Source organism: Globicephala melas, chromosome 3, assembly GCF_963455315.2.
Source record: "Globicephala melas chromosome 3, mGloMel1.2, whole genome shotgun sequence".
In the NCBI taxonomy this organism is placed as follows: domain Eukaryota; kingdom Metazoa; phylum Chordata; class Mammalia; order Artiodactyla; family Delphinidae; genus Globicephala; species Globicephala melas.
This window is the reverse complement of record NC_083316.1, coordinates 167,002,644-167,022,830: the sequence shown is the minus strand read 5'-3', so window position 1 is coordinate 167,022,830 and position 20,187 is coordinate 167,002,644. Positions and strand designations below refer to the sequence as shown.

General features: G+C 46.7%; 2 protein-coding genes across 4 annotated transcripts in view; one reads left to right on the top strand and one right to left on the bottom strand.

Annotated features, from left to right (window-relative positions):
- Positions 1 to 16,338, bottom strand: part of SAFB2 (scaffold attachment factor B2) — a 33,449-nt gene extending 17,111 nt beyond the window's left edge. The window contains exons 1-10 of one of the 2 annotated variants that reach the window (XM_030879388.3): positions 16,062 to 16,338; positions 14,836 to 14,923; positions 10,583 to 10,647; positions 10,294 to 10,497; positions 8,302 to 8,364; positions 7,427 to 7,454; positions 6,008 to 6,518; positions 5,536 to 5,585; positions 4,906 to 5,006; positions 19 to 168 (exon numbers count right to left, since the gene is read on the bottom strand). In XM_030879388.3, the coding sequence (XP_030735248.1) occupies positions 19 to 168; positions 4,906 to 5,006; positions 5,536 to 5,585; positions 6,008 to 6,518; positions 7,427 to 7,454; positions 8,302 to 8,364; positions 10,294 to 10,497; positions 10,583 to 10,647; positions 14,836 to 14,923; positions 16,062 to 16,247 (1,446 nt within the window). In that variant the 5' untranslated portion in view covers positions 16,248 to 16,338. The remainder of the gene's footprint in view (positions 1 to 18; positions 169 to 4,905; positions 5,007 to 5,535; positions 5,586 to 6,007; positions 6,519 to 7,426; positions 7,455 to 8,301; positions 8,365 to 10,293; positions 10,498 to 10,582; positions 10,648 to 14,835; positions 14,924 to 16,061) is intronic. The other variant, XM_030879386.2, reaches the window with a different exon arrangement.
- A 291-nt stretch (positions 16,339 to 16,629) lies between these two features.
- The window catches only part of SAFB (scaffold attachment factor B), a 34,357-nt gene continuing 30,799 nt past the window's right edge, over positions 16,630 to 20,187 (top strand). For both annotated transcript variants that reach the window (XM_060297303.1, XM_060297302.1), the window contains exons 1-2: positions 16,630 to 16,946; positions 20,046 to 20,130. In XM_060297303.1, the coding sequence (XP_060153286.1) occupies positions 16,758 to 16,946; positions 20,046 to 20,130 (274 nt within the window). In that variant the 5' untranslated portion in view covers positions 16,630 to 16,757. The remainder of the gene's footprint in view (positions 16,947 to 20,045; positions 20,131 to 20,187) is intronic.

The following is a 20,187-nucleotide window of genomic DNA, read 5'->3' as shown; positions in this document are numbered from 1 at the left end:
CAGCAAGAACAGCCTCACCTTCTCAACAGAGATCATTCTTCCATGAAGCTCAGTTCTGTGGAGATGGCTGATACACTTTGTGGCCTCATCGGACGTTGACATGGTGACAAACCCGTAGCATCGGGCCCCGGGACTGCGGGCATTGGTCACCACTTTGGCTCCAACAACCTTTGTGAGAAAAGGGTACTCTTATTTTCTCATGCAAATAACCACACTACGTATCAAGAACTGCTAGCAGTTAACTGATCATCAGAATCATTTCCACTTGTTTTTACTGCTCTGGAAATTGTTGTTCTTCGTAACAAGTTATTAAAGTGATTCTAATAAATCCTGACCTATCAAAATACAACTGCTTCTAAGATTACCCCTCACAGTGACAAAATACAAACAAGAAAAGCTAAAGACAGACTTCATTAACCACGACCTGTTAATTAATCAAAAGTCCTTCCCACTCAGACCTTTTTCTCCAATTCGACTGTTCCCATGGAAAGCTACGGGGATGCTGACTCAGAAATGCACCCCAATTCATGCACGTCCGGGCTGAGAACAGCTCTGATGTGATGCAGAGAGGGCTTCCGCTTCCAGCCAGGACAGAGTACCAAGCAGTTACCCTCCTGCCGCCTGAAACTAAAAACCCGGAGGAAATGTGGGCAACAAGGGTTTTCCGACACTGGACAGCAGGCTGCATAGGATGGTGACCCCTGCAAGGGGGTAACGCCCAAGGGGTGTCTCCTATGACTGCCCTGGCACACCACCTAGAAGTTCCAGCCAGCAACAGGGAGGAGGGAGTGAGGGGCAGCATCCCTGAACAGACAGAGCTCAGAGTCAGAGGAGATGAAGGCAGCAAGCAATCAGAATACCACAGTGGAGAGGGCTGCCCACAACCGTGCACTTGTGTGAGGTGACCACCCAGGCTAGACAGACACCCACCAGTAACGGGCAGAGGGAACAATCCCCTGGGCTCACTCAGGACCATAAACGGTTCACTGTTACCAGAGTGACCCCACCAGCCAGAGTGGAAGAGCCTGTAATTCCCGGGGACATGAGGCCGAGTACTCAGGAGTGGACAAAGCTGGCCAGAGTTAAATGCTGCCCTAGCCTGACTGGTGAAGCCTAACAACAAGCCTCAGAAGGAGCAAGTGACTGAACTGTGACCCAGCAAACGCGCAAAGACATTTATGGGGACACAGGAAGGACCAGCACCCAACAAGGTGAAAGTTATCACGTGGCATCAAAGACAACGAGGCTAGCTAGCCAAGGAGCAGGAAAACAGGGCTCTAGCACAGAAAAGGACAAAGTCAATAGAAATGTCACAATGACAGAACTAGTGAACAAGGAGGGCCGTATCCTGTACGTTCCAGAAGGCAGAGCAACAACTGAGCACGTCAGGTAAACACATGGAAGATGTTTAAAAATACCCAAACCGAATTTCTGAAAAAGACTACACCAGATGGGCCTGAGGACAGACATGACAAAAGAAAAAATTAGGGAACTTGAAGAGGTAGTAAGAAAAACCATTTGAAATGAAACTAAGAAAAAACAAAAACGAACCAGAGCAACAGCAATATGTCCTCATGGGCATGGAGCACAGGAAAAAAACTTCGCCAACGAGACCAAAGCGCAGCAGCAGCAAACTTAACCGGTGGTAAAGAGAAATCGTGAAGGCAGCCAGAGGAAGACAAGACGCACGGACACTAAGGAGCAAAGGTGAGAATGACAGCCGGCTGGCTGGAGAGGACGCAAGCGAGAAGGAGCAGAGTGGCTGTGCCACCTGGAGGAGAGCAGCCAACCTTGAATTCTATACCCAGCAAGACAAAGGCAAAGCAACAGCTTTCTCAGGCATGCATATGCCATGAGAATTCACCGTCCACAATGCTGCACTACAAGACATGTTTAAGGAGGAAGGAAAACAATCCCCAGGGAGAACGTGGACAAACAAAAAGGAAGAAAAGAGCACCCCAAAATGGTAAATACACATGAGTAACTAAAAACCCACTTTTCTTTAAAAACAAAACAACTCACCAAAAAAAAGCCAATAATGCACCGTGTGCTTTATTAAATAGAAGTAAAACGTAAGATAACGTCACAAAGCCTGGAGGAGAAAATGGCAGTGCACTGCTGTAAGGCTCTCATACTACTTGGCAACTGGTATAATGAAGTCACTGGGAGATAGACTGTGATAAATCAAATAACACCTCGAGACAAATGAACCTGGAAATACAACACACCAAAATTTATGAGATGCAGCAAAAGCAATCTAAGGGGAAAGTTCACAGAAATAAATGCCTACATCAAGAAACAAGAAAAATCTCCAATAAATAACCCAAGTTTACACCTCAAGGAACTAAAATAGAAACTAGTTACATAGACTAGATATAGCTAGTAAGGCACAAATCATAAAAAAAACTATGCAATGCAAAATCAAGCAGATAAACAGGGACTTCCCTGGCAGTCCAGTGGTTAAGACTTCGCCTTCCAGGGACTCCCCTGCTGGCTCCATGGTTAAGAATCCACCTGCCAACGCCGGGGACACAGATTTGATTGCTGGTCTGAGAAGATCCCACAAGCCGCGGAGCAACTAAGCCCGCGTGCTGCAACTACTGAAGCCTGCGCACCTAGAGCCTGTGCTCTGCAACAAGAGAAGCCACCACAATAAGCCCACACACCACAATGAAGAGTAGCCCCCACTTGCCACAACTAGAGAAAAGCCCACGCGCAGCAACGAAGACCCAACACAGCCAAAAATAAATTTAAAAACACCTAAAAATTTTAGAATGTTTTAAAAACAGGCTTCACCTTCCAAATCGGGGGTGTGGGTTCGATCCCTGGTCAGGGAGCTAAAATCCCACATGCCTCGCAGCCAAAAAACCAAAACATAAAACAGAAACAATACAGTAACAAATTCAATGAAGACTTTAGAAATGGTCCATATCAAAAAGAAAAAAGCAATCAGGTACAAGGAATCCAAGAAGAAACAGGACATATAAAAAACACAGAGCAAGAGCACAGATTTAAACCCTACCATACCAGTGCTTCCGTTAAGTGCAAACGTTCCCAGAGGACATTCAAAGACGTGAGGATTGGGATATACAAAAAGCCTGAGGCACAGGAGCCATGGCTTCTGGCTGTGACCTCCTCTGAACTCAGTGGGTCAACGTGAACAAGTGCTCTCCTCTCTCTGGACCTCAATGTACCCAAATGTGAGATGGTGAGGGGGATACATGCTCCCTAGGATCCCTGCAGACTTTGACATTTTCACTTCTGCCTGAAGAAAGCCCCGATCTGTCCAAAGCACCCCATACAGGGCCAGAGCCTCTGCTGAGATGGATACAGATGTCAGTTCGCATATCAGAGACGAAGCTTTGCCTTCTTCCCTCTCCTCAATGAGAGGGCTGAGCTAATCATGGGGTCATTTGACCTTTCCATCAAACATTATCCTTATAAGGGCATCACTTCCGATGACAGATAAACCTAAGTGAGAGCAGATACCACAAAAAGCTCCCATGTTCCTGTCTGTGCCCTTTCCCTGCTTCCCATCCCCTGCTATCAAGCTCCTCACAGAAGCCTTTGTCTGCTCATCCACTTCCAGAGCCTTGTCCCGCTGCGGGGCCTTCCTAGGTCCTGTTGCTCTGGTCCAGAGCTGAGCTCCGAGGGCCAGGCAAACTAATCACGCAGCCCTTGGCCTAAATGTCACTTCCTCAGCGATGACTGCTGAACCTACTTCCCAAATCTAAATCAGGCCTTCCTACCACACACTGATGGCACACTGTAACGTTCAATATACTTATCATAACACGTTATGTATTTATTTCTTAAGCGATCTTCCACCAATGTAAGATCTATGATGTCAATACCCTTGTATCTGTTTGCTTTGGCTTTACAATCAGTGCCTGATTCTAAATGAGTGAGTGAATAGGTTAGGGCTTAATAGTGTTCTACACCCTTTGGAATGCTTCTTCTGGGTCCTGTCTGCTCATTCCCTAACCCCTTCACTAACACTTAATTGGGGAACAAGGACCTGAGCCAAGGAATGACCTGGGCAGCCAGGATGACACAGATGCCAAACCTCTGCCTGGAATCCCTGCAACTTGCTGCCGCTGAGCGGTACCTCGCCTACTTCTCTCCCGAGGGTCACTCCCCACAGGCCCCCAGCAGGCCAGGGCAATCGTTACGGCTTCTGATAAAACTATTTCACTACCTAGTTCCAAGACAACAGGATCATTCTTAAATGTTCCTCAGAAGGCTTCTGAACTGTATTACTTTCCTCCTGCTCCCGTGACCAATATATCAGTTGATACATTTAAAAAAAAAATTTTTAATTAACTTTATTTTTTTAAAATTTTTGGTCACGTGGCTTGTGGGATCTTAGTTCCCCAACCAGGGATCAAACCCACGCCCCCGGCAGTGAAAGCGGTGGAGTCCTAACCACTGGACCGCCAGGGAAGTCCCCAGTTGATTCATTTTTAAGCCACTGTCCTGTTCCAATTCTCAAACTATATACTTTAGATGGTAGACGATACATGGAGACCAACTCTTCACTTACCGTTAAGGGAATAAACCTCATCATGCCAGCTTCAAGTTTTGTACTGGCTAAAAGACAGTTTGTTCAAGAGAAGTTGGAAGCACAGCAGGGACATGTAGACTGTAGCTTTTACATACCTTCTCTGAGCAGCGTTCTACAAGCTGTCTACTCTGCCTGCCATCCACTCTCAACCAGGAAACAAGGCTTACTACCCACCACTGGCTGGGTCCCCCACCTTGGAGTTTTGGTTCTTGTTTGTTTTCCCCCAACCAGAAACAAGAACCAATACAATTAACAGCGAGTATGAAGTTTCTAAACTCTTAGATTTATTATATTTTAATGCCGAATCAAGGCACAATGACAGAAAGTCAAAGGGAGTGTACCTTTCCGTATTTGCTGAAAAGGTTCTTCAGATCTGTCGCTCGAGTTGTGGAAGACAGTCCACTGACCCACAGATTCCTTCCAGAACTACTGCTGATTCGACCTGAAGCAGGAGGGAGATGATTATGCTTTACCTCAAGGCATAACAGTAAGCTCGACCACTCCTCCTAAGATGTAGCCCTCTCTTAAACCCTGATTAAATCCAGTCTCGACTCCCCTGAGTCAAGAATTTAATTACCGCCAACAAACTGGACAGAAGACAAAAAATCTGGATCACAGACACTGAGTTTTCTTACTCGAGGAATCATCACGTCTTGTCAGTTACAAACTGAAATGGCTTCAATGATCAGCTCTCAACCAAGATAGCATTTTCTAAAATTCTATTATTCCATAGGTGGACCTGTCCTGTAATAGGACTTTCACTATTCCATAAGCAATAATCACAACAAAGGCATAAAATACAGAAGCTCATCAACATTTAAAACTAGTCTCTCAAGATACCATTAGATGATTAATTCCAGTAATCCATAATAAAACCAACTACTGTATCCAAACTGTGGATACTTGCAGGCCCCTCCCTCCCAAAATAAGGGATCCGTAGATGGCTCCCTGCCATGTAAATTAAATCATACCTTTTTCATCTTTAATGATTGGCTTTATATCTTTTTCTTCCTTAAAAGAGCTAGAGACAAAAGTTAATGTTACTCGTACAGGAATAAAATGAAAGACAACTAAATCAAAGTATGATATGTGCTAAAACTGAATACCTACCAGAAAATTAGTCTGAAATAAAATTTTAACAGCACCTTTACAAGCTTATATTGGAAATCTGACCCCCCAAATACAATGGCAGATTCTTAAAAGTCAATTCGATTTAGCTGAAGATAACACTTAACAATTTAAGAGCACAACCAGAGTAGGTTGAGAAAAACAAAAGGAATTGAAATCACCCATTAAAAATACACAAAGAGAAATAAAACTTTAGAAGTAAACTACAATTGCATCAGTCTGGCTGGCCAATTGCAGAAACAACAGCTTATGTGTGTCATTAAACGACCAATGAAAAGGAGATAGCGTCTGGTCTAAAACTGAGAAAAAACAAACCTCATTTTCTGATCAGCGCCCTCACTGGCTGAGGACTCTTTAGGAGCCGGAGGGACTTCATTACAAGCTTCAAAAGCAAACTTCTTCACGTCTTCTTTGCTATCCCTGGGGTCTGGGCTTGAGGCTTCCGGGGGCGCTTCCGAGGCCTCCTCGCTACAGGCTTCCGTGTGCTCTGAGGCTTTACTACTCTGCTCAACTGGCTTCTCTAGCCCTACAGGCTCACAGTCCGTCCTCTCGCCATCGCCTGTCTGCTCCACGGGCTCCCTTTTCACTACCGCTAACAGGGTGTCTGCCTTGCTCGACTGAGCTTGTGCTGTTGACTCGCTGGCCAAATCTAAATCACCCTCCTCCGGATGGGCGCTGTCAAAAAGGTCCTCTTCCTCCGCAAGCTTTCTGTCTGGCCCCACGCTACTTGTTTCCTGTGCAAATGGCTGCTCCAGCTCGGAACCTTCTTCTTTTACTGGCTCAGATTTACAAGTTTCCCCCAAAATGTCGAGTATTTTCTCATTTTCTACGGATTTAACAGGAATAGAATGGCACAAGGTTTAATTACCAGGGAAATAAAGCAATCACAAATGTGGAACTGGCACGGCTGCCACACTAACACGAAGAGAACTGCTAGCTACACAGAGATTGGAAAACCCGCGGGTACACAAAGTTACACTGGTTACACTACCTGCGCTCCAACCGCCTGCGAGAGCAAGCCTCTACGCTACATGGAAGAGAAAAGGCCCCACAGGTTTAAACACCTACAACCGTGTGGCTGCTTCTCGACAGTCTTCATGCTTCTGTTCAAGTCTGGGTCTTCGACTTATTTTTCCAATGTCCAAGGTGTTCAATCGAACGCAACCACCATTCAAGGACAGCTCAATTTCCAAATTTCTTTGAAATTCTTTGAACGGAACAGTCCAACAGGAAAACCAGAAACTTCCGCCGGCAGGAGATAAACGCAGTCCGGAAGGGGAACAACACGTTGGAAATTTTCATGAAGAAAACTGTTTCCTCTTCTGGAATCCAGTCACTTCTCAGGCTATAAGTGCCCTGACCACCGCTTTATCCTGCCTTAACTGCATTAATCAAAATGACTGCAGCAAATATCACAAGATCTGTTTCATGTGTAGAAACACATGGAAGAATCGTGGGGTTGGGGGGAATTACTTAAATGCCACTGTACGTGGTTAGAGAGATGAAAGTAATCACTACATCTCACCAAATGTATTTGACCTCCAGAAACCAGAACGGTACTTCCACAGATCTGGTGATATGAATGGGTTTCCAATCTCTGATCCTTGTACGATCTGGATTGTCCACCATTAAAATAATTTACAACACCATAAACAACTTAAAATATACAGACAGCTTAAAAAATACAGTGGGAAAACTTTCAAACCATAACTGTTGTGTCTCTCTTATCAGTACCTGGCTCCAATAGAGGTTCTTCAATATCCTATTGAAAAGGAAAGACAAAGAAAATCCACAAAGCAGTTTAAAAATCGGACAGATTCCCCTAGCAGATACAACTTTCAATCAAGTATGAATAAATGCTTGTTCCAAACAAGTTTCTCCACTCAAAACAAAGTATTCCATTCTACAATAATTCAATGACAAGTTCACTGTGTTGGTTTCTCCCCAGCAAAAGCAGACAGGTAGCAATAATATTAGCCCATCCCATTCCCCCCTTGGAGTTGGGCTCTGCAGCTGGCAACGACTCCCATGGTCCAGGCAGAGGTCACACACATGGCCGCTGCTTTACACATCACACCGGATTTGAAAAAAATGTATTTCTCCCAACGCAGAACTGTATCAACGAAAGACTTCTCCACCCTGCTGAACACCTCTCCCTAACTCCCCCTGGACAGAAGACAAAGGCTCCTGGACACTGGCAGTCAGACCCAGCTGTCTCTGCAGCCCCACCCCCACCCTGAGTTCTCCATCCCTACAACGCACCACCCCCTCCTGCCCCAGAGTCTTCTTCCCCTTCACCTGGCTACCTCGACTGGCCTGTCAGACCTCAATTTGAACACAAAGGACTTCCTCTGGGAAGCCCTCTCATGGTTTTGTAGCTCAATCACCCAAACTTCTACTTTCTAGTTACACTCACTGGTCATAAACACCACGCCCACTAGGCTGCAAACCCTGACACTGACAATTTGGCTCAACCTCTTATCTCCAGCACCCAGCTCAGGACCGATGCTCAATGAATTGTTCACACACCCACACTCACACTCTTTTCCACTATGGAAAATTAACCACTCATGTCAGCTTTCCAGCCACAGAACCAGGTAGTAACCTACCGGAGGCACTTTGAAGTCCAATGATGAAGCATCCAAAGTGTTCTCAAAGCCCTCCCCGTCTACCTGAAAGACAAAATGCAAGACTACTTTGTGGAGACAGAATTATGAATGCCAAGGCCTACACCTCACCAGTTTCCAGGCCACCTACACATCTATTTCCTGCACAATGCCTACCGCCATCTGCAAGCCCACTGCTGAATCACAGCAGCCCCCCCTTACCCACAAGGGATATGCTCCCAAAGCCCCAATAGATGTCTAAAACTTCAGCCAGCGCCAGACCCCACATACACTGTGTTTTTTCCTACACTGGCAGGCAGGTAACATATATAGCATGGATAACTGGACAAAGGGATAATTCCCGTCCCGGCAGGATGGCGCAAGGTTTCGCACGCTACTCAGAACGGTATGCGATTAAAAACTTAGGAATTGTTTATTTCATTTAATATTTTTAGACCCGGTTGACTGTGGGTAACTGAAACCTCAGAAAGCAAATCCATGGGTAAGTGGCGGGGGGGCTACAGTATTCAGTTTATCACCTGCCTCCCGGCCCCCAGGCCCACTCCAGGACTAGGTGGTACCAGCAACTCTGACAGAGGCTCACAGAGGGCTGGCGCTCTGTCCACACTGGCCAAATGAATGAACGAGCAAATTCATTTTCCAGGCAGTTTCCACACACTGGTGGTCAGCATACACCACCCAGCCACAGAATTTCCAAAGCTGAACTCAAAAGGAAAATGAAGTTTTGCACTCGTCCGATTTCACTTGGTAGTGATGCTTTTCAAATAACAATAGGGAATTCCCTGGCAGTCCAGTGGTTAGGACTCCACACTTTCAGTGCCAAGGGCACGGGTTTGATCCCTGGTCAGGGAACTAAGATCCCGCAAACCACGCAGCTTGGCCAAAAAAAAAGATAAAATAACAATAACTGGGCACTTTCTTCTAGAGTACTTTGTATAAAACAAACATTTAACTTGACTTTTCTCTTTTTATTATCTACTATACAAAAAAAACCTGGTATCCTTAAGGTTATTAAGTTAGAAAACCTTTTAACTTTTTAAGTGAAATATAGAAATACTCCTCCCCACGTACTTTTCTCTTTTTCTGGGTTTGGATGTTTCCATTAACCAAGAAGTTAGAAGCCAAGTCCATTCTATGGAAATAATTCACACACAACAGAATCTCACTGAGAGGACAAATCAAAGCTCACTGCCTAGCCTAGGCTGAGCTGTGGGGATAACGGTGAAATTTGTGACTTTTGACCTTTAAGGTTTAAAGTTCAGTCCTACAAGGGCACTTTTCCTTCCAATTTAAAGCTAGAATGCCTTAAATAAAACCAAACTAAGATGGCTGGGCACGCCAAGGTGGTGAGATTAAACTGGCAATAAGTTCTAGGAGGGCTACGAGAGAGCTCTATGGCAACAGATGACAAGTGAGAAGCTGGGAAAGCGACACCGGCAACAGAATTAAAGCCCTCCCTTATACACAAGAAGTTAATAGTGGATTCCTTTAATTGGAGGGGTTATTCTGGGGGGACAAATACTTTTCTTCACTGTATTTCACATCTTTTAATATAACTGTCTAAATTTATATATGGAATACATCTTTAAAATATCAACAGGATTATCTGGATGGCGAGATTATGAACTGGTTTTTTCTTACCTTTCTATAGTTTTTTTTAAACCTTTTTTCTTTTTAAGGAAAATACTTTTTATCAACAGTGTCAACCTCTCATTCTATAACTTATGCTAAGAGAAGTGTCTCCTACCCAATTATAAAAATATCCTCCAACATACAGAAAAGTTATCCGTTAATTAACATCTGACCTATGTGGAGTTTAAATGGATATAATTTACCTCAAGGTTTAGACACCGAATTAAGTGTTTGTTTATGGTGACTGGTGATTTAGCTGCGTGCTCTGGCTCTGACAAAGAGCACATAAGCAGCGAGGAGCCCCAGGGCTGCAGCGCGCTGTACTGCATCTGCGTTACCTACAGAGTGTCCTGTGAACTGAGCTGGGAGCTCCCTCAGCTGCACAGCCACGTAGTCTTTGCTCTCGCATAGGGACTCGAGAATGCTGTCAGCGCCATCCTCCCCGAAGTCTGGAGCACCGCTATTCTCGACTTCGGTTTCTTCTAACACGTTAACGTCCATCATGTCAATATTCTGCAAACTCTCCAAACTTGCTTCCATGTCCTCCTGTAATGAGGAACGAAAGGTGTCAGCGACCAGGTGGACCAGAATGCGGAGCTCCTGCCGCCATCTCGGCTGTGATGCCACATACCTGCCCGTCTCTGGAATCTTCTTCCAGGCCATTGTCTTCTGTGCCTTCCTCCTCCGTCTTTTGTCCTAATTACAGCATAATTTTTCAATCAGACAACATTCAGGTTCTGGCCTCATAATTAGTTTATGCAGGATGACACAGCTCAATCTTGGTGAGAACATGTTATAGGGAAGCTAAATGTGCCTGTTCTTCTATCATGTATAGTTCTGTCTCAACTGGAACATAAAAATCTAGGATTTCTGTAACACTATCAAAGTATTTTGACTTTGCACAAAATATTCAAAAGCTTCAAAAGATTTCAAAACCACTCCAAACTAAGACTAACATCCCTAAAGAAAAATGAGCAAAGGATAAACATAGGCATTTCCCAATGAGTAAATTAAAAAATGTAATGTCCATATAGCACCCAAAGAACTGCAACCTAAGAGAGCGAGCCCAACGACAGACCTGCTGGTTCCCCTTCACTCCACCCACTGTAAGCAGGCCCCCTGCCTTCCGTCATTCTTCAGCCCAGGAACTCTTTTTTTGCTCAAGGCAAAAAGGCAAAGGCTACCATAAAGTCAATTTTCACCCTGAGTTCTGTGAACGCAAAGGGACTATTGAGAGTTATGTTAGGTATTCTTAATGGGGCTGGAAGGGAAGGAGAGTGGAAACTTCTAGACTCAGAAAGGTAAAATCTTTGGGCTCCCTATGTAACAACAGCCTTAAAAATATACATACCTTTATCCTGGAATTCCCCTTAGGATGTGCACTAAAATGTCTGACAAGGAATTCAAAACAAAGGTTACTTATTCTATGGAGTGCATACAGACTAAATATCCCAAAGGGAAGCAAATTATGGCATGTTATGCTCAAATGTGGGATGCCAGTATGGGGAGTCAGGGCGGGCGTGGGCTGTAGTGCGGCGATGTTTGAAGACATTTTGGTGTTATGACTGGCAATGCTACTAGCATGTAGTGGACAGTGGCCAGGGATGCTGTGCAGCACACGGTAACACACAGGACAGCACCCTACCACAAAGCACTCAATTCAAATTGCCAACAGTGCCGAGTCTGCAAAACCCTGTGGCATACCACACACTTTGCAACTTGAAAAAGAAAAAATTATGCCTTTAAAGACCATTTAATGATATGGAAAAATGTCCACAAAGTTACCACATAGATCTACTCATTAAAATGCACGTGGACATTTTATACACGCAAGTGTGAAGACGCAGTGGTAGAACATACAAATGGATATGGCTAAAGCAATCCATCAACTGCAGTTAAAACACTGAGCAGTAAGAGCTACTTTCATTTTCACTTCTATAATTTTTTAAAAAGAGAAAATTAAACGCAAGAAACCTCAATCTTTATTTTATTGAAGTTTAGTTGATTTATTGATTTTGCTGTAACAGCAAAGTGATTCAGTTATACATATACCTTCTTTTTCATATTCTTTTCCATTATGGTTTATCACAGGACATTGCATACAGCTCCCTGGGCTATACGTTAGGACCTGTTGTTCATCCATCCTGTATATAATACACTGCATCTGTTAACCCCAAACTCCCATTCCATCCCTCCCCTAACCTCCTCCGCCCCCCAACCACAAGTCTGTTCTCTCTGTGACTCTGAAGAAACCTCAATCTTTGATTAAAGATGCCAACTGCAATGTCTACACTTGTTATCTCGTTTGCCATTATCAGTGATTACTCAAAAAATATAGTTTTATTACACGTTGGGCACCGTGCTCTTCGCATTATTTAATACTCCCCACAATGCTAGCAGGTTTATTATCTGAATTTGATGCAAGAATTTCGCTCTGCTCCAAAGCTGCGACTCAAAAACTCAGCTGTACCACCTCCCATTATATCTAAACCCTGAATATCCTTTTAAAATACGCTGTTTAAAAATGTTTGATAATTGCACCCAATTTCTAGGCCTCAAATAGTAGCCTGCAGTACCCACAAAGAATGTAAATAGAAGAGAGGCAGCCCAAAAAGCCTCACCAAAAAGCACCCTAAGTGGGAGTGACAATGAGACAAATGCTGGGCAGACAGGCTACACCCAAATCCCAAGGGCCTGCTCTTGGCTGACTAAAAGCTGAAAGGTGGAGGGGAACGGGACAGCAGACAGGCACAGACACCAGAAAATCAAATTTTAACCCCAAATGTAACCTAATTCAAAATTTTAATCTTTCAAAACGCACCCACAGTTTTCAGCAATTTTGCGCATTTAGATGAGCTGGGTAAAGGACCCCTGTTCCTACTTACAATGAAACTTAAAAAGTTCAGCTACTTTTCACTTTTGAAAGGCAGTGGTTACTCATGAATTCTCAGATTTAGTCCAACTTTGTGGCAGACTCTGGAAACCAACTGGTTGATTCCTATTAATCTCAAGGACCTAATTTCAACCAGGCTACCATGAGGACCTATCACTTCATATAATTAACCATGTGCCCACACGCCTCCAAAGGACACACCAACTCTACAATTTGCAGGAGCTATCCTCTGCCCCAGGACCTCACCCACCTGCTTCTTCCTTGAAGGGGAAGGGACCAGTGCCTTTTAAATCCGAAATCCCAGCAACAGCTACCTGTACTGGTACAAACACTCTCTTTACACCAATGGAAGTAACTATTATCGAGGCTTTTCTGACAAAATGCTAACTCCAAGTAGCTTTGATTTGACTTATGCTTTAACCCAGACATTCAGACGTCTATTTGAAGCACTCAGCTCAGGTTTAGTGTTTCTAATGATTCAAAGATCCCCATAGAAGCCAAGAACGTTTTGATTAGTAGGGCTTGAACCTCACGGTTTTAAATGAGCATCTACACAAAAAAAGTTCTAAACGATTATCAAGTTGTGTCAACTATTCAAAACCAAACTTTCAGATCACTGGTAACTTGATGGCAAAGTACAAAGAGGTATTTGTATGTTTCCTGCTACAGACCCATCCCTCACGATCTGTATTTGTTTGGACGGTCAGTGTTTATAGCTGAAATACGGACAGTTTCACAAGCAGTAAACACACACCAATGTTTTAGACTTCAATTCCTTATGTAACCTAACTCAAAAATTTAACTTTTCAAAACACGTGCACAAGATTTAAACAGTTAGATGAGTTCTGGAAAAGTTGTTCTGCTAAAACAGCTGTTAAAAACATAAACTGAAGTTGTTGAAAATGCTACAAGGTCATTTCATTTTACTTTCTAAGCAGCTGTCTCCCATTGCCTGAATTGAGCACTTCTTTAGATGAATGGGACACATACAGCTGTGAGAATTTTTGTGCAGCAACCTTCAAGAAAATAAGCCTGTCATGTGGGAGTTTCAAATTACACTGTCCTTACCACAATGAAATCCGATAATGAGAGCGACACCTAATGAGGTTCTGAAGTTTTATGGAATTAAATCCTCCCCAAAATAAGTGCTATCAGCCATAAAAAATGGAGCACTGATGTATGTTACACCATGGATAAACCTTAAAAACATTATGCTCAGTGAAAGATACCAGACACAAGAAGCCACATGTTATATGATTCTATTTATATGAAATGTCCAGAATAGGCAAATCCTTAGAGAAAAAACCTCAATTAGATATTGCCGGGGAGGGGGGGGCGGGCGGCGGACATGGGAACTGACTGCTAATGGGCATGGGGGATTTCTCTTGGGGTGATGAAAATATTTTAGAATTAGAGAGTGGTGATGGTTGCATACCCTTGTAAATATACTGAAAAGCACAACATTATACACTTTAAATAATATGAGAATTTTACAGTATGTGAATTATACCTTGATTGAAAAAAAAAATAAGTGTTAAAATGGGCTGGGTGCAAATACTCCGACAATCTATTCTGGACTCCAGAGAAGTTGGGTTCTGTTGGATCTCTGGTTGGTGTCATTTTCCTTGGTTTAAGGTGTAGTTTTTTGAACTAGGAAGGAAGCCAAGCAGGTGCATTTGGTTGCTCAGACCAGTTGGGGCAGCTTCCAGAGAGTGCCTTACTCTAGTTCTTTTTTAATCCCAACGACAAGAACCGTGAGGTTTTCAGTACGTACTTTAATTTTACCTGGCACCTACAAATCTCTTTACTCCTCCCCAGCACCCTGACATCCTTACACGTTAGGTGGTGGAAAAGCAAGCCTAACTGTTAGACGGAGAATAATAAGGGCCGCTCTCCCGACCTGGAGGGCAGGAAGAATGCTAAACCACCAGTCCTCTACGGAAGTCCTCTCAAGGCAGAGGCCTCAAGCAGCAACAAGTTCAAGCGGATACCTTTAACGCATTTCTTTGTCGTCCTCTTGCTTGTGGCTTCCAACGCGACGCCAATTTCATCAGGATCTTGACCTTCTTCCTTAACCGCCTATTGAGGAGAGACAAATTTTACAACGTGGCTAAGAGCTGCAGGACACACACTGTTCTTCCTAGGTAACAACTTCCCAGCGAACAAGCGCAAACCTTTTCTTGCAAAGAGCAACTCTGGTTCTGGTTATGTGGGCTGCCAGCCCCAAAGCCACAGGAAGAACCCAGCGTCACTCGGTTCTCTCCGCAGAGGCCCCCCCACCCAAAAGACAAAGAGATGTGTGAGATGGGGCTCCACAGAGTCTGTGACGAGTCCCGAAATGGTCCCTAACCTCCAAACTACCTCCACTTTAAGTCAACGATGCAACACACAAGAGAGGCTGCACTTGGTCTGGCATGGGCAGAGAGGGCTGCGTGCTGTTCGACAGGCCACCTTTGACCTCGGCGGAGGAAGAACACTGAACGAACTGGGTAGAGGGCAGATGGTGGTTCCAGGCGACAGTGCCTTTCGCGTGCTTGGGGACTCCGCGCTCAACTCACAAGGGCCCTACCCTCAAGAGCCTGTTCCCATCAAGGAGATGACACCTCCCCCCAACTCCCGGTACCCAACTCTGTGTTAAGTGCTACGAGGTGGGACAAGAAACAGAATGGTGCGACACAGGGAGTCACGGAGGTGGAACAACACTTAGGAAGGGTGGCGACGTCTCAGACAGACCCAAAATGACAACAAAGCCCCAGCCAGATGGAGACCTGGGAGACGAGCAGCCAGGTGGAAGGCACGCTAAGAGCAAAGGTCCTGAGGCAAGAACAAGCACAGTCCCCCCGCCCTTCCTGGGAAACATCAAAGGCTCTTCAATCATCCGCTCCGCAGGGGACAAAACTGAGGCGCGGGGAGGGGACGGCACTTGTCCAAGGTCACACAGCCCCGGGAAGAGTCCAGGGGCCACCCTGCGGCTAAAACGGGCTTTCAGCGCACCGGAGGCGACCGACGGGAGGGAAAGGGGGAGGCAAAGCACAGCGAGGGGCGGTGACGGGCCAAGGTCACACAGCCGGAGCCCCAGGGGCCTGACAGCTCGGGCCGGGATCGGCCACGAGAGAAGCGGACCGGGGGCGCCCCGCCCGGGGGAGTCACGGTGACAGGTCCGCGCGGGGGCGTGCCCCGGCCTCAGGCGCCACCCCGGGGCCCCGGGCCGCCTCACCTTCTTGAGCCGCTCCATCAGGACGCTCTTGTTGCCGCCCGTGTCCAGGTTCCGCTTCTTCAGCTCCGCCCGCAAATCGATCACCCGCAAGTCACTGAGCCGCCGCGTCCCGACCTCTGAGGCGCCCGAGACGACAGCGGCTGTGCCAGAACCCGAGTCACCGGACCCTGCCAGAGTCTCCGCCATCCCGGGTTTCCCGTCGCTGCCACCTATTCCACACACCGCCGGCGGCTGTAGCTTCTCTGAGCACAAAATGGCGCCGCCTGAGAGGAAAACGCACTCCCTTCCTCCCGCCCCGTTTTCCGGCCGCGCATGCGCGCCGCCCGGATCAGGGCTCTTAGCAGCAAGCGGGCTCGCGCGCCAACCAACCGCACGTGTCCAGCCACAACGCGCAGGCGCCGTAACCGCAGTACGCATGTGTCCAGGCAGTTCGCGGCGGGAGGCCGGCGAGACGACACGCGCCTGCGCGTATCCCCCCTCACCACACACACCGCTCCCTCCCGCCCAAGGCTCTCACCACGCATGGGCAGACGCGACCGGGAGCGTCGAACCCACGCCGTGTACGCCTGCGCAGAAGCGAGGCGCGCCGGGGCGGCTGGAGCGGTTTCTTCGCAAGCGGCGCCATTTTGTGCTGGGAGCCGAGATAAATCCGGCCCGGTTTTCTGTGAAGTGGGCGGCGGAGCCAGGGTCCCTGGAATGGCGGAGACTCTGTCAGGCCTAGGCGATTCGGGTGCGGCGGGCGCAGCGGCTCTGAGCTCCGCCTCGTCGGAGACCGGGACGCGGCGCCTCAGCGACTTGAGGGTGATCGATCTGCGGGCGGAGCTGAGGAAACGGAACCTGGACTCGAGCGGCAACAAGAGCGTTTTGATGGAGCGGCTTAAAAAGGTAGAGCCAGGGCTCTGAGGGTGGGCAGGAGGTGGGTCGGGGGACCCTCGCGGCCGCGACGGGGGCCTTCTGGCGTCGGGGTCCGCCCCCGGCCCCGTTTGCGGCCTGCGCCGGGCCTGGCGCCCCGGGCTTCTCCCGGCTCCTCCCAGGCCCCGGCGGGAGCTTCGAGCCCCGCCGGGCCCAGCGCCGCATCGGGGCGAGAACAAGAAAAAGAAAATCTCGACGCGAACGGGGGAGGTTGGGGGTGACGGGTACATCGGCCGAGTGCTTGTGTTATCCGCATCAGCTCCTGCTTTTCAAGGGCTTTCTTCGGCTGGTTGCATTCCGGTCTCTGAAAGTGGTCGCGGAACCCTGAAATTCTCGCTTCCTCCGCGGCGTTAGGGGACTCGGCCAAGGTCACTCGGCCGGGGTGAGGAGGTCGGGATTTGAACCGAGGCCGGCCGATTTTCTGAGCCCGTGTCGGCCGCGGGGGCGTCCTCTGGGAAGAGAGATGCTTCTTGATCCGTTAGGGCCCAGAACCCTTGAATAGGAGATTAATTTTTAAAGTAATCATATCGAGGGAATACTCAAAGGGCGGGGGGGAATGGGGAAACGGCTTAGGGATTTGCCAGTACGGGCTTGGGGATTTAGCCTGGAGGGAAAAGTGCTATTTGTAATAACCACCAGAAATGAAACAGACTTGGGGAGGTTCTAAAGGCTCCGTCAGATCTGCATGATCTTGAGCGTGGAAGACATTTAATCCCTTCTGGGCCTATTTCTCCTTGTGTCCAGTAGAAGAAAATAATAGTGTTTTCGCGTTAGGATTAAGTAAAATGGCATGAAACGGGCTTGGCGTGTTGCCCAGCGCATGTAAACACTCGAGGTGCGATCGCTGTCACGTTTCACTTTTTTCTCTGTGCCACCGCTTGGTATTTGCAAACAGGGGGTTTTAACCCCCTACCTCGAGGGTTCTGCGAAGAGCAGGGAGTTAAGTAAGTGTTTGTGCCCTTCTGCTTCCCCTGTGCTTGCCTTGTCCTGGTGGCTTCTTTCTTTTTGCCGCCTAGCGACTCTTGTATGGGGACTTCTCCTGTGTACTCGCTAAGCCTTGTTATCTATCCCCCAGCCCCGAGACAGTGCGCTTTGTCACTCATTCTACTCTCCGGCCTCCCTAACAACAGAGGATCAGAATTTTACTTATTAATTGCTGTTTAGAGGAAGTAAGGATTATTTCCTATTACCTGGATGAGGAAACTCAGGCTTGAGAGTAGTGAGTTATTTGTTCCGAGTCAGTTGGGCCTTTCTAACTTGAGTCTGTTTTCTTTCACTATGGTTACTAACTTCCTTGACCCAGACGGGGCAGGCGGTTCATCCACTGAGATGTTTACCTGGAGAAGATGCAAGGAGGGTGAGGGTTGGCACCCGGGGACATGTGATCCATGTTGTTAGTAGCCACAAGGCCTCCTATCAACAAAGTCAAATTGCGGGGCTTTAGCCTTTATTCCCCCAGATAGTCCACAAGCCTGCAATGCTGATAGGATGGTATTGAACCTTCCCGTCAGGCGGGGGTTGAGACTGGTGTGATCTTCCATCACTAACGTCTCTGAGGGGACAAACCCATCCCTTCTTCCTTCTTTTCAGTTTCTTAGCGATGTGCTCAAAATACATAAATACCATTAGCATATATACCCATCTGCTACCCTGCCCAAGCAAGTCTGGAAGTACTGATGTTCTTCTCTTGTACTTCCGTTATCTAGTTTTTTTTTTTTTTAGGAAGGGCAAAGGAGGGAAAGGTGGAAGCAAAACACAAAGTGTAATTTGGCAAGGTCTGTAAGGATGACTCGTAGCCTACGGTCCCCCCTAGGGATGACCCTGTGAACACTACACCTAGAGGAGACACACTGAGGGGCAAACTGGTACACCTTCTGTCTGGGGTAGTTTTTGGATTCTCCTGGTGATGTTCCAGAATCTTCTGTCTCCAGGAAGAGAGTGAAAGACTTTATGTTTGTGCATTCCTTGATGCCAGGGCATAACTCCAATTCTTCCTTCTGGTTCTGGCTTCAGAGAGAAGGGAGAGGTTTCTTTGTTCCTGGTACAGGTTAGATGTGGAGCCTCCACGCTGCATTCTGAATTTAGACTTTTCCAAGCTAGGAAACTCCTCATAATCTTCGAGACTTCTGAAACTGTTTACAAATAAAACAACATTTGAAATGGGTTTAAACAGAGTTTGAGAGTCCAATAAAAACAGGGTTTTCAGTAAAACCTAACTGTGAAGCCCAGTGTCTATGGATATCAGCATTGACACGCTCAGTCCTGTTTGTTTTGTTGTTGTTGTTTTTTCTCCTGAGTGCCTCCTTGGTGCCTGGCACAGTGCAGAGCATAAGTGGGGGCTGCTCAAGTGAAGGACAGGCTCTTGGGATGGGGAGGCGGGACTTGCCAAGAGATCCTTATAATTCTGTATCCGATGAAGCAGGCCCCCTAGTGGTTGACGGCAAGGCCTCTGGAGTCAGTCAGAGATGATTGTGAAGGGATGTGGTAGTACGTGTCACATCCCATACCGTGCCACACACAGCAGGAACTCAGGCAGTGAGTGTTAGTATTCTGTACAGAGGGTGCCTAGTACAGGTGTGGCGTGGAGAGGGGATCAGGGAGGGTCGAACAGCCCATTGTTGAGTGAAGTCATAGGTAACTAGAGAGTGTGCCTTTTCCTTTTTTGAGTTTTTTTGGGCCCAGGAATAGGATCAGTCAGATTTTGGTGATAATGTTAAAAATAACCCTAATGTTTGGTGAGTGCTTGCTTTACAAGGATAATACGAATTCTCATGACAGCTTTCCTGGGTAAGAACATTTATTAGCCCCATGTTCCAGAGTAAAAAATAAACTCACAGGGATTAAATAAGCCTGCCTGAGACCACACAGCTAAGATCTGGTAGAATCCGTCTAAATCCAGAGCCCTTGCTTGCTCTACATTGGTAGAGCTTTTTCTACGTTGGTAGAAAAAGAAAGAACGAATGAACAGGTGGGGAGAGGCCCTTTCCAGATCAGCACCCTGAAGCTTCTGTGAAAGTCAAATCTGTGTGCTGGGTGAACTTTTTGGGTGAACTTTTTTTACCTTCTCTCTAGGCAATTGAAGATGAGGGGGGTAATCCTGATGAAATTGAAATTACCTCTGAAGGAAATAAGAAGACATCAAAGAGATCCAGCAAAGGTATGGAGGATTTTATAAGCATAGCTAATGTTAGGAACGTTTTTCAAAACTGACTTC